This window comes from Silurus meridionalis, chromosome 9, assembly GCF_014805685.1.
Source record: "Silurus meridionalis isolate SWU-2019-XX chromosome 9, ASM1480568v1, whole genome shotgun sequence".
Lineage (NCBI taxonomy): Eukaryota > Metazoa > Chordata > Actinopteri > Siluriformes > Siluridae > Silurus > Silurus meridionalis.
This window is the reverse complement of record NC_060892.1, coordinates 230,333-248,989: the sequence shown is the minus strand read 5'-3', so window position 1 is coordinate 248,989 and position 18,657 is coordinate 230,333. Positions and strand designations below refer to the sequence as shown.

The 18,657-nt window shown below is 41.8% G+C and overlaps 1 protein-coding gene across 5 annotated transcripts in view; it reads left to right on the top strand.

The window, feature by feature from the left end:
* tjp3 (tight junction protein 3) overlaps positions 1-18,061 on the top strand; it is a 20,220-nt gene extending 2,159 nt beyond the window's left edge. For 2 of the 5 annotated variants that reach the window (XM_046857397.1, XM_046857395.1), the window contains exons 2-31: positions 5,555-5,608; positions 5,879-6,003; positions 6,496-6,598; positions 6,690-6,954; positions 7,226-7,329; positions 7,430-7,619; positions 7,722-7,800; positions 7,913-8,013; positions 8,253-8,337; positions 8,429-8,532; positions 8,645-8,729; positions 9,062-9,165; positions 9,283-9,370; positions 10,465-10,544; positions 10,635-10,704; positions 10,860-10,945; positions 11,033-11,105; positions 12,215-12,288; positions 12,508-12,571; positions 12,662-12,818; positions 12,902-13,010; positions 13,144-13,363; positions 14,256-14,455; positions 14,568-14,663; positions 14,755-14,828; positions 15,964-16,174; positions 16,467-16,567; positions 16,941-17,453; positions 17,537-17,574; positions 17,657-18,061. In XM_046857397.1, coding sequence (XP_046713353.1) covers positions 5,561-5,608; positions 5,879-6,003; positions 6,496-6,598; positions 6,690-6,954; positions 7,226-7,329; positions 7,430-7,619; positions 7,722-7,800; positions 7,913-8,013; positions 8,253-8,337; positions 8,429-8,532; positions 8,645-8,729; positions 9,062-9,165; positions 9,283-9,370; positions 10,465-10,544; positions 10,635-10,704; positions 10,860-10,945; positions 11,033-11,105; positions 12,215-12,288; positions 12,508-12,571; positions 12,662-12,818; positions 12,902-13,010; positions 13,144-13,363; positions 14,256-14,455; positions 14,568-14,663; positions 14,755-14,828; positions 15,964-16,174; positions 16,467-16,567; positions 16,941-17,453; positions 17,537-17,574; positions 17,657-17,792 — 3,783 coding nt within the window. In that variant the 5' untranslated portion in view covers positions 5,555-5,560 and the 3' untranslated portion in view covers positions 17,793-18,061. Of the gene's footprint in view, positions 1-279; positions 448-5,554; positions 5,609-5,878; positions 6,004-6,495; positions 6,599-6,689; positions 6,955-7,225; positions 7,330-7,429; positions 7,620-7,721; positions 7,801-7,912; positions 8,014-8,252; positions 8,338-8,428; positions 8,533-8,644; positions 8,730-9,061; positions 9,166-9,282; positions 9,371-10,464; positions 10,545-10,634; positions 10,705-10,859; positions 10,946-11,032; positions 11,106-12,214; positions 12,289-12,507; positions 12,572-12,661; positions 12,819-12,901; positions 13,011-13,143; positions 13,364-14,255; positions 14,456-14,567; positions 14,664-14,754; positions 14,829-15,963; positions 16,175-16,466; positions 16,568-16,940; positions 17,454-17,536; positions 17,575-17,656 lie in introns of those variants that run through there. The other 3 variants (XM_046857394.1, XM_046857393.1, XM_046857396.1) reach the window with 3 other exon arrangements.
* The last annotated feature ends 596 nt before the right edge of the window (positions 18,062-18,657 follow it).

Below are 18,657 nucleotides of genomic sequence, written 5' to 3'. Positions count from 1 at the left end.
GTTCATACAGATTTCACAGGTTTCCTAGATTCATTTTTATGGTGCTTTATAAGCATGTGGACTTTTTCTGTTTGTTTTTTTTGCACGTTTGTTCATGTAACCTGGTCACCAGGTGGTTCATTACCATCATATGTCATGATCCAGCTTAGGCACTTTTCCCCTCAGTGAGAGCACGTAATTACCAGGGGGGTTCATGTTCCACCTTCATTTCCTGACAAATCCCACACTGAAAAGCATCTCGGGAAGGGAAAGCCTGTGGGCGGAGCTTCAGTCGGTCAGGTGTGTTCTGTTTAAGGTGATTTTCAGGGACAAAGCCCCCGTGATCAGTCTGCTTCACTGAGGATCAGCACAATCAGATTTAGTGTGTAATACACAAGGAGAAATGTGATATTCAGGAGGTTATAAGGTGAAGCTCAGAGGAACATGGAGGTGAGATTCAGAGACCTGGTGAGTTCACAGACACATTTTGTTTATCTGTAGATGACACGGTTCTAGTTCAGCTTCTGTTGTGTACTTTGAAGAGGACAGTAGTTCATTATATTTGTGTTGATTCCAGTTAGATTGCACTTTAATTTTGTCATGTAGAGACCTGACCTGAACTGAACCTCGCTCCACCTGCTGCCTGAAGCCTGGTAGCCATATGGTTTGTTAGTGTGACTGTGAGAAGAAGCACCAGCACCTCTAGTTGACTATTTTTTTTTTGGAGTAGTATAGTGACATTTTTTGTCATTTAAGTAACATTTTTCGTACTGTACAAAATAAGATTCTTCAATTCCTTGCTGAGAGAAACTGAGATATTGAGGTAGAGCAGACAGTGAGGTATGAGATGTGTTTATTGGATTCAAATCTTTCCCATGTCTGTGTGAACTGGAGAACTGGTTGTTCTATGTGGGTTACAGTAGTCATGGTTGAACAGCTAGCTCCAGAAACAATCGGTTTTGTGTGCGTTTTTTCCTGAACATCGGATAAACAGATATTTGCATCTCTGGTCTGTTTTTCTAACAGAACTCTGATCAAGCACAGAAATATCTCTGGTAACGATACCTGCTTGTGCCATTTTCTTGATCATCCCAAAGGCCATATTGCAGTAATGTTTGAAACATCGTCCACCTGTTCTGAAGATGTGAAGCTGTTGCTTTAGTGTGTCTGAGACGAGAAAGTCTTCCAGATCTTGGGCTCTGTGTTTCAGTTTCTCTAGAACAAGTTCAGATCATCCTACTGAATCAAATCTTTTAATTCTGTTCACTAAAATGATTTGGGTTCTGATTTGCTCGTTGACTCTTTACCACGAGGAAACGGATGTAATAAAACATCACACAAGTGTGAAGTTTCAGTGTCACACTAATAATGAAACAGTCTTCAGTCATACACACGTCTGTATTTAGAGATTGTACTGTCAACACCACCACATAACATTTCAGTAAATAAAACATTTCATCATTCGATTGGGTCACATGACCACAACCGCAACAGCAAACTCTTCCACTGCTTAATTCTCTCGGTAAAATAAACACCAGGATGAACAACAGGATTTTCTTATAATTCAGCGGGAAACAGCTGATTGGATGTTTATCTCTTTGATAGGCTTTTCAAGGTTCCCCAGAAAACCCATTGAAGAACCCTTCAGAGAGTATTCAGTATACAGTTACACTGCCTCTGTTTAGCCTAAAGGTCTTCATGAATATCGTGTATCATAGAAAGTGTTGTGATGTGAAAATTCAGCCATATTATTCACTGGTCCTGATTGAGTTCTGTAGTAGATCCTGAGGGTTGATGATGTTCACACTACAGCTTCATTCAGGAAACCAGTTTCTTGCTGAGAGTCTGTAAGCTTGGAGAGAACTGTAGCCTCATGTACAGATCGAGTTTCCTGTAATGTTCTTGAACACATACACATACAGTATCTCTCAAAAGTGAGTACACCCCCACATTTCAGCAACCATTTTAGCATCTTCTCAAGGGACAAAACTATAGAAATGAAGTTGGATATATTTTAGAGTATCAGTGTGCAGTTTGTGTATCAGTACAGTTTTACTGTCCTCTAAAAATAACATCCAGTCATTATTGTCTAAATAACTGCCAACAAAAATGAGTCCACCCTCAGTGATAACAGCTGTACATGGTGTAAATGTTCTATTCATCATGTCCATGTTTTTGTCTCCTTGACAGGACCAGACAAATTTGTGTATCTTGTATTAGAGCAGATTCAATTTGGTGCTTTGAGTCGATTCTCTCATACTGACCACTGGATGTTCTACATGGACCTCATGGTAAAGACTCCCTGAGGATTTGAGAATTAGAATTTTTGCTCTCCACAAAGATGCAGAGGCTGTAAGAAGATCAGTATCACCCTGAAACTGAGTTACAGTACAGTGTTCAGGGTCATACAGAGGTTTTCTAAGACAGGTTCCACAGAAGCTGCTTCAATAAACAGATGCCTGAGTGCTGCAGAAATGCTTTAGAGGTTGCAGAAGCAGAAGGTCCACTCGTCAGTTATCAGACCGTACGCCACACACTGCAACAAGTCGGTTTGCAGGCCGTCGCCCCAGAAGGAGCCTCTTCTGAAGCTGCTCAAAAGAAACAGACAACCTGTCCAAGAGCAAGAATTACTGAAACCATGTCCTGTGGTCTGATGAGACGAAGATAAACTTGTTTGGCTCAGATGGTGTCCAGCATGTGTGGTGACGCCCTGGTGAGAAGAACCAAGAAAATTGTGTCTTACCTACAGTCAAGGCTGCATGAGTGCTGCTGGTTCTGGGATGCTGTGGTTCATTGAGAGAAACATGAATTCCAACATGTACTGTGAAATTCTGAAGCAGAACATGATGCTCTTCCCTTCAGAAACTGGACTGAACCGCTGTTTTGCAACAGAATAACAAACCCAAACACACCACCATGATGAAAACTGCCTTGCTAAAGAAAGCTGAAGGTGAAGGTGATGGAGTGGTGATAGAGGTAAAGGTGATGGAGTAATCAAATCTGAACCCTATCGAGCACCTGTGGGTTATTATTAAATAAGTAAACAGAAAGTTTGGTTATGTTTATTTATATAATGTAGAATATGATCACTTTAGATGTTTAAATGAGATTTATTTGTATGTACTGATAACTTTATTAAATACACCTGCAGTTTTTCAGTCAGCAAATCAGAAACTCATGTAGAGGTCAAGAGCTTCAGTTTACATCTACTGATCTCCTGGGGTTTTCACACATAACGGTCTGGAGTTTATACAAAATGGTCCAAAATCCAGTTGTTCTGCAGAGGTTCAGAGGAGAATGACCTACCAGGTTGGTAAAGTGCACAGCATATGATGGATAGTAGATACCTTATGGTCAAACCTCATAATCAATAATGTAAGACCAGAAGACCAGTTTGGACAGTTTGTTCTCCAAACGTGCAGCTGAAATATTTTGCTGTGTCTCTTATAAAACTATACAGAGATGTTCTTCACTAGATGGAGATTCTTCTTTATCTCGGAGCAGTTCAATAGGATTGAGGTGCGGTGACTGGGCAGGTGGTTCCATGATAGATATCACTCCAGACGTCTGTCTGCTCTCTAAATAACGTGTACAGAACTCCGACGTATTCGTTGCTTCGTCTCATCGTCTTGTTGTACGGTGAATTTGGTTCCAATGAGCCGCAGTCCAGACGGAACTGCACAGTGGTGAAGTGTGGAATAGGAGCCGTAATGGTTCACTTTCACTTTCCGGAACCTTCACTGCTCAGAAACAACCCCAAACCATCAAACCTCCACCTCCATGTGTGAGTGGGGGTGAGGGAGTCTGATCACATCATCTCTCCTGTTCTCCTTCTTACACAAGATTTTCCAAAGAACTTCATCCACTGATTCACTGTCACATTACTGTGTTTTTCTCTTTTCTTTTACTGAGTTTGATGCATTAAAAAAAAGCAACCGTCACATGTCTCAAATCCCATAAAAGCTTCTAGTGGTCGTGTAAATAGAAGAAAGTTTAGGAATTGGGAAATAGAGAAGATTTATTTCAGGATATTTTTGTTTAAGGGGGGGTGTGTGTGTGTGTGTGTGTGTGTGTGTGTGAGATCAGAGTTTTACTGTAGTGAAATAAAAAAAGTCCTCACATTAATCTGACAGTGAAGAGTGTTTTATATCTGATCTACAGTCATGGTGACCTGGTGGTTCTGCAGTTCTGTAACACTGAAGATCAGTGCTGTGAATTTGACCTGATTACTGTTTTGTCAAAACATGAAGCAGCGCAGTCACCTCTGAGTTCCAGGAAAAGAACATGCTGTTGACGTTTCTGAAAAGCTCAGTTGTGTTTCTAGTAAAGATTTTAGACAAAAAAAACGTTGGTGTAGATGAGGAACTTTAGGAACTTTCAGAGGTCTGAGCAGATGATTTCAGCTGGTTCAGATCTGTTCTGCTCGTATTAATGATTATAGATTTACATTCACGGTTTTAAATGCTGTATTATGTATTTTTTTTTTAAGTTACTGTATTTTTCGGACTATAAGACGCTACTTTTTTCCCACGTTTTGAACCCCGCAGCTTAAACAACGAAGCGGCTTACTTATGAATTTTTCCTGGGTTTTTCCTGGTTTCACAAACTTCAAGCCAAAAAACTGAACCCCAGAAAATTAGACCAATGAAATTTCCGAACAGAAACGGAAAAACGCACCTCACCTGTGTTCTGAGCTGCACGGCTTCGGAAGAAAAAACTTTTACCGGTGGCGATTTTTAAACGCACGACGATGCAAAAAGATAAACTCCCGAGAGAAATAGTTGTGAAAGGAAGGAGCCACAACATATTTCACAAGTTACACCGTGTAACAGACACTGTCTTTCATTAAAGCCTGTGTAAAGTTCATTAGTTTCAGTGTAGACACCTGCGGCTTATAGACAAGTGCGGAGTATTTATGTTCAAAATAAAAATCTTTGTCAAATTCAGAGGTTGCAGCTTATATATGGGTGCGTTTAATAGTCCGGAAATTACGGTACTTCTCTTTGTGATCTTTATTCTGTTTGGGTTTTTTGTCCTGATCTGCATGTGTTGTCTGAAACATGCGTGGTTTCATTTCAGTGAACTTTAGAGCCGGGAGAAAAACCCTGAGCAGGAAGTTTGGGTAAAACTGATATTTGTGGCTCGGTATTGGTTTCGTGTTTGTTTGTGCTGCAGTTCAGGTGAGAGTGATCGAGAGAGACGTCTTGGTATCAGTCTGAAGTGTTGCATGATGAAACCAGCTGGAATGCTGGCCATGAGGAGAATGTGCACAGAGACTGGAAGTGTGTGTGTGTGTGTGTGTGTGTGTGTGTGTGTGTGTGTGTGTGTCGGGGGTGTCGTGTTTCAGGCTCCGCCCCCTCTCTCGCTCTCTACCTGCCCTCCAGGAATGTGGTGAGCAGGTGAGAACAGGCTCAGGCTGAGTCACTCTTCCTCTAATTCAGGGAGTGGGAGGAAAAACTCGGAGGCCTTTGATTAGACCTTCGCTTGGTTTCGCCACAGTTTGTGTTTCTCTCATGGAGCAGTTTTGAGTCAGTGTGTGGAGCTTTTCAAATCAAACCTGTTTTATTTTTTGAAGGCAGACATGGAGGAAATGACGATATGGGAGCAGCACACGGTGACGCTGAACAAAGTAAGTTTTCCTTTACACTTCTCTACACTTTACTGTTACTTTATGATTCCTGAAGAGTTAATAAGTGAAACCTGGTACACGCTGATGAAGAAACGTGAAGCGAGTGAGTGTTTAGTGGACCAGAAAAGCCGTATTTCTCTCAGCAGGACACACCCTGCATTTTTTATCGTCTCAGATCATGTGACCTGTTTAGGTCCTGTGTTACAATATGGAGATGTTTTTCTGGTATCATTCCTTCTCCACACCTCCTCTTCTTTGTTCCTCTAATAGGATCCCAAGATGGGTTTTGGTTTTGCTATCTCAGGTGGGAGAGACAAACCAAACCCAGGAAGCGGGGGCACAGCTGTGATCGTCTCTGATGTGATACCCAGTGGCCCAGCGATGGGGAGATTACAGTGAGTCCTTCACCCACACATCACTTCCTCCTACTGCTCCAGGCTAATCTGGTCCAACCTGTCGTGTTTGTGTATAAAAACCTACAAGCCCAAACACCTTAGTGTGCTGTTTTCAATTCTCCATTCTGGCAAAAAGAAAAGAATTGATAATGTTTGATAATAAATGATGGATCAGTGTGTGATCATTGTGTAACTCTGATCAGGAAGTCGTTTCTGTATTGTATTGCACCATTGCTTTTGTTTACATTGGTTTTCTATTAGGTTTTGCCTTAACTCTAAAGTCCTACTGTTGACATTTGAAACTACTGCAATAGTTCTTAGATTATCTTAAATCTCTGGAATCCTTGGAGCCGCTCGTGACCGGTAAGAACACTGTAAAAGATTCTAATCGGAAGATTGTTGAGGATGGTTTTGTTTCGCTCTGTAATCGCAGCACTGTTTGTGTTTTTTCATGCAGATTTAATTCAGTCCATAATATTGTTGTGTGTACAGGACCCGGGATCAGATAGTGATGGTGAATGGGATTTCAGTGGAGAACTCCACGTCTCAGAACACCATTCAGCATCTCAAGCGCTGCGGCAAAACTGCTAACATTGTGAGAACAACCCCAGAACCCAGAGCTTTGTGTCCACTGCGAACTGTTCATACGAATAAAAGAGTTCATATGGTGGTGTTGTGTTTTGCAGACAGTGAAGAGGCCTCGCACAGTCCAGGTCCCAGTGAGTGGTAGACCTACACGAGCTTCCTCACAGTCAAACCTGCTGGATGATGGATACGAGCGGAAACCTCGGTACGGGTCAGACTCTGGGTACGGACGCCGTCCTCGAAGTACCACACCTGAACGCAACGGCCACGACCTGCCACTCATGTCTGGCTTCAAGAGACTTCCCAGTCAGGACAGTGCAGAAAAACCCATCAGAGCCACACTAGTGAAGCTCAAGCCAACAGACGGTGAGGGGACGTGCCCCTCAGAAGGAGGGATGGATTTTATTAACTGGTTTTTCAACTTTGCTCCTGGAGTACGTCCTTCCGTGCACACTGTGTGTTTCTGACCAGGAAGCACAGGAAGTACTCCAGGAGAAGCAGGAGAACCTGTAAAGGATTTCAATAACATGCATATATTTTACATCTTTTGATTTTAAATCTAATTTTCATAAACGCTGGTATCAGTTCTGTGGGTTTTAATGTTCTGTGCTTTCTGTTCTGTGTCTGTCTCTATTAGAGTATGGGATGAAGTTGGGCAGTCAGATCTTTATCAAGCACATGACCCCCACTGGGCTGGCTGCGAAAGAAGGCACACTACAGGAAGGAGATCTTGTTCTCAAGGTCAGATGTTTTCCTTTTACAAGATGAACTAAATACAAATTTAACCTGATTATTGATTTTAAAAAGTTTAAACTTGAAAATTGGTTAAAATTCTCTTTAGATTAATGGAATGACTACAGAAAACCTCTCCCTGCTGGAGACCAAGCACCTGGTGGAGAAATCAAAAGGAAAACTCACCATGGTGGTTCTGAGAGACAACAGGAAGTTCTTGGTCAGTATCCCTGAGGTGGAGGACAGTCCTCAGCACAGCACGGCGGAGAGGAGCGGCGGCAGCAGTTCAGAGCTGGAGGGTGAGTCGCTAAAAATGTATCAATATGAAATAAAATTCTGCTGCGTTCAGCGGGAATGTTTTATAAAGGTGAAGAAAACGTGCGTAAATATTTTCCCATTAGAAATTTCTGATCTGGACACGGACAGCCCTGTTAGGAGTCGAACATCTCGTCCACCGACTCGAGAACGTCGCACTCGCAGGTACACCCCCCCACCCCCCCCACCCCCCAATGTTCACACACACAATGATCAGGTTTGAGATGCTGAAGGAGAAAATGTGACACATGCTACAGATTAGTCTTTTGTGTTTTAGAAACCGTGCTGAGGTTCCTCCATCCTCAAAAGCTCGTGATTCACCTCAACTGCGCTCCAACAAGACGCAGCCCATCTCCTACGCAATGCCACGACGCAGAGGTCAGAATACTGAACTCTCATACCAACAACCAAACTGATCAGTCAGATGTTTACACTCACCTCACTTATAATCTGACGGCCATATTGTTTATAATCGGATTAATATGTTAAATATAAAAAAGAAAATTCCGTTCATTTTGTACAAATGGAAATGTATTTTACAAGCTAAAGACTCTCTAAATGTGAAGAACTCTTTGTTATAATAATAATAATAATAATAATGATCATTACCTGTGTAGTCTCGTCTGAGTCCGAATCAGACCACAGCAAATCTCCTCCTCCTTCGTCTAAACACAACAGCCTTGACAGCAGAGACCGGTACAGGTACAGTGATGGACCTCAGGCATTATTACACATAAACCTGTACACTGAGATTGTGTTTAATATGAGAGTAAAGGAGTCACTGTTGTTACAGAGTGCTTTCTGGAGTCTCTGCACTGCCCAATCCTCGAGCTTCTCCTGTTAATTTAAACTGGAACGCTCCTCGCACCTCCCACTCGTTACCTCGGCCACAAAAAGGTCCGTCCTTTACAACTTACACACTACAGTCGGCCATGTTTCTAATGGCTTCAGAGTTTCAGTTCATGTTCTTGTCTTAAATCAAGGAATCTGCATGTGTTCTGCATTTTAGTTGTTTCAGAGTCGGATTCGGACCACAGTGCATCTCCAACCCCAAGACGTGAGAGTCCCAGGACTGATGTTCAGACCAGATACAAGTAAGAGCTTCTACAACCATGATCCCTTTAAATACCTCTGTATCTGAAGCCTTTAAACCGATTTAAACCTTTTTCTCTGTGGTGTATCGAGCTTTTATCCTACAGTTACATCATCATCATCACTGCATTTCACCTTGCAGCTTATACACACACACACACACACACACACACACACACACACACACACACACCCCACATCCTAAATAACATTTTCTAGCACACATGACTTATTTGCAGTCTTTTGAAACACACTTCATTAATATTAATTATACAGTAAACATGTAGTGTTTAGACTCCAGACTGTGACTCTGTCCTTCTCCTCCCTCTTCCAGGGTTCTCCCTGATCTTCCCCAAGCCGGCTTGAAGTCATCATCTCGCAGCCGTTCCCTGGACCTCCTGAGCCATGGCTCCTCCCCTTACAGACCCCCACCACGAGGTGAGACCCTTCCTTCTACATTTTCCATTTTCCACCCCTTTTCCACTTCCCTTTTCTCCCATTTTCATGCCCCAGGTTCAGGATGTTGGTTTTAAAGCTAATTGTGTGTTTCTGCAGATGTGTCCGAGTCCGAGTCAGATGAAAGTTCAGGAACAGCTCTCAGACAGGGAACCTTGTCCAGCCAGGACTCACGCAACAGATACAGGTACTGATGAGGGAGGTCTTTCAGCCTCCTCATTCACCAGCAAGAACCTCGCATACAGGACCACTTATCTACTGGGCATTCGAGATTTCATTTTATTTTATAATTAAAGATATTTTGTTTACATGTTTTTGTGGTATGTAGGATATTATGTGCATTGTTTTTGTTTTTTATATATATACTATATAATATTGTTTACCTGGCTTCCAAATGTTTGTGATTGTTTGGATATTTTTGTCGCATTCTGCTTCAGTGTAATAAATGTGTGATCTTAAATAAAAACAACCGAATCACATTGTATATGTGACTGTATTTGCATTGATTTTGCTCTGCTAGATGATCACCAGATTACAGGAAATTCTGTAGATTTCACAGAAATAGTGAACATGATCATGTGATGAGTTTCAGTATTCAGGTGTGTTCAGAGAAATGGGTTCAGGTGTGGAGCAAAATGTGATCCTGTTTCTTACCATTAGAGATTCCTGAGGAATTTTATTCATAATTTATTTAAATATTCTATCATTTTTTATTTGATATTAAAAGACTTCAGGCTTTAATGGGAATAATTCAGCATTCTTAAGTAAACCACTGTATAATTTTTATTAAAACCACATGACAATCACAGAATTCGTTTTTCATTTCACTTGGAATTTATAAACTTTTATATAAAATCTGAAGTTTTAGGAAATTTTCATATGAATCATAAACTGGGTTGATGTCGATTACCATAATAATAATAATAATAATAATAATAATAATAATAATAATAATAATTACCATTATTGTGCTATCAGAAGCCACACACTGAAACTTCACAATTGACACACGCACACACGCATATGTGTGTGCGTGTGTGTGCGTGTGTGTGTGTGTGTGTGTGTGTGTGTGTATGTATATACAGACAGACACACGCACGCACACACACACACACACACACACACACACACGTGTGGACAAAATGGACTCCACCCCATTACTACCTCATTCAGGCTTCTTTAATTCTCTGTGATTTTTATCTTTCATGTTTCCCTCCATGTCACTGGACACATAATAAAATCCTCCCTATCACTCATTCACCTCTTCCTCTTCCTCTTCAGCAGGGCCACGCCCGAGATATCACTAGCTCCCATGGTCACGTCCCCGAAATGGTCAAAACCTTCTACGCCCATCAGGAGAGGTGAGCGTAATGTACTTGAGGAACTAAATGGAGAAGTTAATTGAACAGATCGATTTCACTGTACATGAGGACGTGTTTTTATCTGCTCAGGTCCGTCGGAGTCGGAGTCAGATGCAAGTTATCCAGTGGTTCCCAGTCCAGATGTCACAAATCCACACGAGTGAGAATTCCACCTAAATCTTGCTTCAAAGAGAACAGAAATGCTGTTATCGTGATCTGTCTGTTCCTCACACAGGAGCAGGACGGAGAAAAAAGTTCCTATTAAACATGCGCTTTTTGTATTTTGAGTTGAATTAAACATTTCTTTTGTTTCAGAGCTGTTACTCCAACTCAAGTGCCATCAGTTCAAAGCAGACCAGAGCATCGTTACAGAGCCTCCTCACCTCCCAGACCTTCTCCTGGTCTGTACACCAACACATCACTCATCTGCACACTACTGATATTTACACCTCAGTGTCTTCAACTCTGTTCTACTTTTCAATCCCCAGACGTCCCTCTGTCTGAGAGAACACCTTCTCCACCCTGGAGATCAGGCAGCACTGATCACGACAGCAATCACAGGTACGTTTCAAACATCATCTCAAAGGAACCTCCTTTATTTTACATTCAGAGACATTCAGAGACATACGGAGACACTGTATTGAAGCTAACAGCTGCTTTAAAGGTTTTTGTAAGATTTTAATTTAAATGCTGATCAAAACAACTTCATTCTTTACTTCAGCTTTTATTTATTTAAAGAAAATATTTCCTGCGAGTGGACAGAGTCTGTACAGTCAGATCAATTACAGTGTATAAACATTTACATTTCCTTCCTGCTCCGTGTGTGTGTGTGTGTGTGTGTGTGTGTGTGTGTGTGTGTGTGTGTGTGTGTGTGTGTGTGTGTGTGTGTTTTTTTAGCCTTCTTGTCTGCTGCACACAAACACGCACGCGCACACACGCACACACACATACACACACACACATGCGCACACATACATAAACACACACACACACACACACATACATACACACACACACCACACACCCCCGCACACATACACATGCACACATATACAGACACACACGCACGCACACATACAGACACGCACGCACACATACAGACACGCACACATACAGACACATACACACGCACGCACACATACACACGCACATACACACACATACACATACACACACATACACAGACACACACACACACATACATATATACACACACACACACACACACACACACACATGCACACATACAGACATGCACACACACACGCACACACGCACGCACACATACAGACATGCACGCATACATACACACATACACACGCACGCACACATACACACGCACACATATACAGACACACGCACACATACACACGCACACATACACAGACACACACACACATATACACACACACACGCACACACACACACACACACACCCACACATACACATGCACACATACAGACATGCACGCACACACACACGCACACACACGCACAGATTAAAAGCTGAAACACAGAGCATGTTAAATCCTCTACTCCTGTGTTACTCCCATATTTTTGCTCTACACACTGGCAGTATAAATTTTATCCAGGAGAAATGTATACGTCTGTACTGCAGGAATGCTTCGTGCAGGTAAATGATGTTTATTATCTGTACTTTGTTCCTGCAGTCTGCCGGAGGCCGACAACATGCTTCGATCTGATCCATCAGGATTCATCTCCAGAAACCACACCAGGCTGAAGGGTACGTATCAAAGCTTCACCTATTAAACCCCGTCTAATGGATGATTGTGCACTCAGTATGTCATTAGTAACTTATTAAGGATGAGATTAAGCAGGTCGGTGATGTTCATGCTCCTGAGGGATTTTATTTTCCTTTAGATCAAACTAAAGGCAGGTAAAGGAGTGTGCAGTGGTTCTCCTGAATTAGCACTAATATTGTGTTTGTTGCTCATGTATTCAGCCAAGCCTGTAGAAGAACCTCTCTACTCGCTCCCACCTGATGCAGGATCTACACCTGCTCTAGGGTAAGCAATGTTCAGCATATACACTAGTGTTGGGGTGTGAACACACTGAATTTCACTTGAATTTGCTTGAAAATCTTTTTTCCACTGCAGCTACAGCTCAGACCAGAAGATGGTGGGGTTTGTGAAGGAGGGCAGTCTGGGTCTCCGGCTTGTAGGTGGCAATGATGTGGGCATTTTTGTCGGAGGCCTCCAGCCTAACAGCCCTGCTCAGAATGAGGGCATGAGAGAGGGGGATCAGATTCTGCAGGTTGGGTTTTATTTCCACTTCTTCACTTTACTTTCTGTTTCCTTGTGTGTTCATTTAACGCTCAGTGTTTTATTGTTGTTCAGGTCAATGGGGTTGACTTTAATCACTTCACCAGAGAAGAGGCCGCCATGTTTCTGATGAACATTCGCTCTGGAGGACGCATTGAGATGCTCACACAGAATAAAATGGACAGTCAGTACACATCTCAAATATAGATCAGCAGTTGTGTATAAGTCACGCAGTGTGTAAAGTGTATGGAGCTTCTCAGAATGATAAGCAGAGTGTTAACGCTGCAGTGATGCTGATGTACAGTTTATTTTTCCAGTTTATAAGAAGATCCTGAAGTCCAACCTGGGCGACTCCTTTTACATCCGCACCCACTTTGACCATGAGCCAGATGAGACCCACGGTCTGCGCTTCACTCGAGGAGAGGTTTTCCGTGTGGTGGACACGATGCATCGTGGGAAACTGGGAACTTGGTTAGCTGTTCGGATGGGAACCAACCTCTATGAGCTGGACAAGGGCACTATTCCCAACCAGACCAGGTGGGAGAAAAGCAGCCACTGTTCATATGGTTACAAAAAAACACTAAACATTTTTCCTATTTATAACAGAGTAGTTTATAAACGTCTGTTCTATTATGTAGCGACGTCCGATCTCTTCTCTCCGCTAATATACGTACCAATTACACGTTTGTGGACACCTGAACGTTATATGTGGTTCTTCCCCAAACTGTTAACACAAAGTTGGAAGCATCAGATTCTGTGTAGAATTTGCCATTACAAGGTCCCTTTACTGGACCGAACCCTGTTCCTGAATTTTGTGGTCTGTAGAATTCTCACCCCAATCCTACTTTTAGTTCTATGTAATTTTATTTGTATGGTTCTTTTAATAATGGACACTGTTACAAAGCAGCTTAATAGAAATTATTAGATACAAATATAAAGATGAGATAGGACAAGGAAGAAACCTTGAGAGGAACCAGACTTAAAAGAGAACCTTGTCCTTCTCGTGGTGACACCAAATATCCATTATAATATGTATAATATAAACACCATATATTCATTACAGATCCATCATTGTTGAGGTTCTCACCTGTTCACTGATGGAGACGCGAGTGTTTGTGGTGATCGTAGTCTGAAAAAACCCTGCTGTCCACAGACTTTATAACTCACAGCACAGCTTTGTGTGAGTGTGTTCTGATCCTGGAGACTCCTTACTCTTCACTGGAGCTTCTGTCAGAGCTGCTGTTAGAGAAAAGCCCTTTGGAGGACAGGACATGTGTGCATAACAGCTTCATGTCCTGCCTTTCATAAATAACATGTTACCAGAAAATTCATCTGCAATATCAAATCATTGTTGTGTGTGCAGTAAAAGCTGAACACTGTGTGTGTGTGTGTGTGTGTGTGTGTGTGGGTGTGGGTGTGTGTGTGTCAGAGCTGAAAGTCTAGCCCTTGCCGAGCAGACTCAGAGGATCCAGATGGCAGAACGCCAGGCTTCAGCTCCCAGAGCAGAGTTTTGGAAACTGCGAGGTCTCAGAGGGGCCAAGAAGCCTGTCAGAAGAACACGAGACGACCTTCTTCAACTGACCATTCAGGGCCGATTTCCAGCATATGAGAAGGTTGTGCTGAAGGAAGGTGAGTATTTGAGTTGATTTTACTGTTGAAAGTGAGAGAAGAACAGCATGGGCAGTGCACCTATTAATAATTACAATTATTTCAGTCTTATGATGTGTTTCTGTTGTTCCAGCTAATTTTAAACGCCCGATTGTCATCACGGGTCCCCTAAACGACATCGCAAATGAGAAACTAGCCAAAGAAATGCCTAATGATTTTGAGGTGGCAGGTAGGTTTCATATTTTTATTTCTATAAAATGCTAAATGTTTTATACCTTATAGAACTGATGAAAGAGTGTGTTTGCTGTGTGTTGTTGCAGAAATGGTGCCCAGGAATGGAGGAGACGCACCGTCTGTCATTAAACTAGACACAGTGAAAACAATCGCAGAAAAGGTAAACATGATTAAATATTTACACCCTGCTCAGGTGTGGTAGTGGATTGTGATTGGCTGGAAGTTCAGGTGTGAGATAGACGATTTAGCAGAATGGTTGGAATTTCCTTTAACTCAGAAGCAATTTAGTTTTGGACAGGTGAAATGAGTCCGTGGCCTTGATGAAGAATAAGATCAGTAATGTCTTGCATGAGCATCATAATGTCCCACAATTTCACAAATATCTCCATTGTTCAAAACATTCCGCAAAATCGTCTATTACTGGCATTAGCTCTCTTGGCTGTCGAGTGCGAGTGATGTCACGTCCCAATACAAACACGCCCAATAATACAGTCCCACCCCTGACACTTGATTGACAGCTTTTAATGCAAGGCATCGGAAATTCAAGGCAGGTTACACACGTGACGCAGAGAAAGTTAAAAAGGAGACATGATAATAAATATTGTTTATTAAATATGACATGGTCATAACTCACCAGTTGAACTAGACTTTGCTTTTCTATTTGAAATTTGGCGGCAACTTCTGCATCCGCGAAATCGTAACGCAAAATTTACAATTGTTTGGATTATGTCACAGTCTATACACATATGGAAAACACAATTGCAAATACAATACACACACACACACACACACACACACACACACACACACACTCTCTCTCTCACACACACACACACACACACACACACACACACACACACACACACACACACACACACTCTCTCACTCTCACTCACTCACTCACTCACTCTCACACACACACACACACACTCACTCACTCTCACACACACACACACACACACACACACACACACACACACACTCTCTCTCTTTCTCACTCACACACACACACACACACACACACACTCACTCTCTCTCACTCTCTCTCTCTCTCTCACACACACACACACACACACACACACACACACACACACACACACACACACACACACTCACACACACACACACACACACACACACTCTCTCTCTCTCTAAGCTCATGTATAGAAATGTAATCTTCTGACACTGTGATTTGCAGCAAAATTCTAGATCTTTCCTCCTCTAATCTGTAAACTTTATACAACTATTCATTTCAATGATCAAATTAATAGTTTTTATAATATTCTTTGTTAAAGGAAAAGCACCCTCTATTGGACATCACACCCACTGCAGTGGAAAGACTCAGTTACATCCAGTATCACCCCATAGTTCTGTTCCTGGAGCCACACAGCCGCAAAGACGTGAAGACGATGAGACAGAGATATGATCCCAACTCTAAGAAAAGCTCTCGCAAACTCTACAGTCAGGCCATGAAGCTCAAGAAACAATACAGCCACCTTTTTGCAGGTACACACACACACACACACACACACACACACACACACACACACATACAGGCTTATTATCTAACTTTGTTTAATAATATTTTGACTATTTGCTGAGTTTCTACAGACCTTTGTTTTGATAAACACAATTCTATTGTAATTTTTTATTTTGCTCTTTAAACAATAGTTTCAGAAAATATAAGGTTTGGATTATATAAATGTGCAGATTACTGATCATCAAAAGATAAGTACAGCTGTTTTATTTATAAGATAATTTAGTATTTTACTGAACGTGTTGTGTGTTTTTCTCTCAGCACACATTGATCTTCAGCCCACCTCTAATGTGTGGTATGAAATTCTTAAAGAAAAGATCCGGCAGCAGCAGTCGAAACCTGTCTGGGTCTCAGAAGTGACGGTACATCCTTTTTCTTATTTTATATATATATATATATATATAATGTTAATGATGTAAAGATAATGATATAATTGTGTAAATAAATGCCACTTTTATAAACTTAAAATTGTGTATATTTTACCCAGTAGTAAACATCAGGCATTTAGTCTATGAGCATAGTTCACTAATTATGCATAGTTCTGTAAAAATGTCCATTTAATATAATAAACTTTATTGTGCAAATATTAGACAATTTTGAGTATTTGGGCCACTAACAAACACAGTGAAGGTAAAGGCATGTACAGGTACAGGAATGTGCTCAGGGATACGCAATAATGTCTTTTAAATGTGTCCTGCATGGATTGTTGTATTAATGAGATTATAATGTGTGTAGTTGGAGGGAGGTGTCAATGAGGACCTGGACGTGTTCAACCGTAATGATACCTCCGACTACCTCAGTGGTGCCAGCGATTATGAGGACACAGACGGTGAGCCCTACACTGACGGCGAGACCTACACAGACAATGAGGACCTGGAGGAGCCGGTTCTCAGCCAACCGGACACGAAGTGGCGTCGGACCTCTGCGTTGGCTCGCTCCTCAGAACCAGCTGCACAGCAGACACCTAGCCCTGAGCCTGGGCCCTATTATGAAGAGGAGGAGGACCCTGACTATACTCTACCCCCTCAACACGCCCCTCCTATTCGCTATAACCCTGAACCCCAAGCCTCTCAGCTGGACAATGCAACACGCAGTTTCACAGATTCGGACTTCAGTGGCGAGCCCGACCACCCCAGCACACCCGGCTCTGAAGGACCTCCAGAATTCAGAGCTCCAGATCCCACATCGCTCCCTCGCGAGAGCCCACCACCCGTCACTCTGTCCGTCATAGAGCAGAAACTAGAACAGGTATCACATCTGTACACGTTTCACATCCTGAAATATGGAACTGAAATCAAACACAAAATGTTTGTGTATTTTTCTTTATTTAGACTCGCATGGAAGACCAACCCAAAACTCCTTTAGTTGTGTAAGTGCAAGCAATATTTTCTCACCATTCTCTGAACAAACCACCAACAATTGTCTGACTTTTCTATTTTGTCTGATTCCAGTTTGGCACATCATGAAGCAATGTTGATGCGAAGAACTCAGATCAGAGGCAGCGACAGTTCAGAGAACAGCGATGAGTATAACAATGATGGAGATGAATCCGATGACACGGAATGGGGCCCTGCCACAGAGCTCTAATACACACACACACACACACACACACACACACACACACACACACACACACTTGTCTTAAAAAAACACATGGACTTGTCACTGGAGTTTCCTCATGAACCTGTTCAGAACACTGTTACCGCTGCACTGTATTGCAATCACTGGGGTTTTTTCAGCCCCTGTACTGCTGGACGTCTCGCGTCCGATGTATATTTTACCTGCTGTATAACATTACAGCCATGTCTGCTTTTAAAAAATGTGAATTCTTTTAAAAATAAATGGATTAAACGACACTTTAACAGACAGTATTATATTTTTAGCGGTGGACAGTAGAAGTAAATGTAATTTGTTCACATTCTTAAGTAGCTTTTTTTATGTATCTATTCTTTACTTTAGTGTTTCCATTTGGGGAGATTTTTACTGTAACTTCACTACATTTCAAACTCAAATCTCACTTTTACTACATTTAGTGAAATCAGTCGTTTCTTTTTATTTCTGAGGATAAAACGTAACTGGTGAAACACACAGCAAGTCACCAATCAGGATCGAGCGCACGCTCTGTTTTACACGTGTTCTGATCGGTGCTCGGTGAATCTACTGATCACCAACATACAGTTCAGCATCAGTTCAACATCAAGCAGAACATTTAGAGAGAATAATAAAAATAAACCTAAACTGAAACTGCCTGCTCTTAAATCCTGTTATTTCATTTTGTTCTGTTTAGTTTCACTGCACTCATGATAATTATAATAGAAATCAATCAGTGTTTGAGTCATTAATATCATTCTATTAATAGATCAGTGTGCTGAGAGTCACATTCGAGTCTTTACACAAAAACTGAGGTGATTAAGTGAAGAATCTTGTGATAAAAAAGATCATAGGAACATTA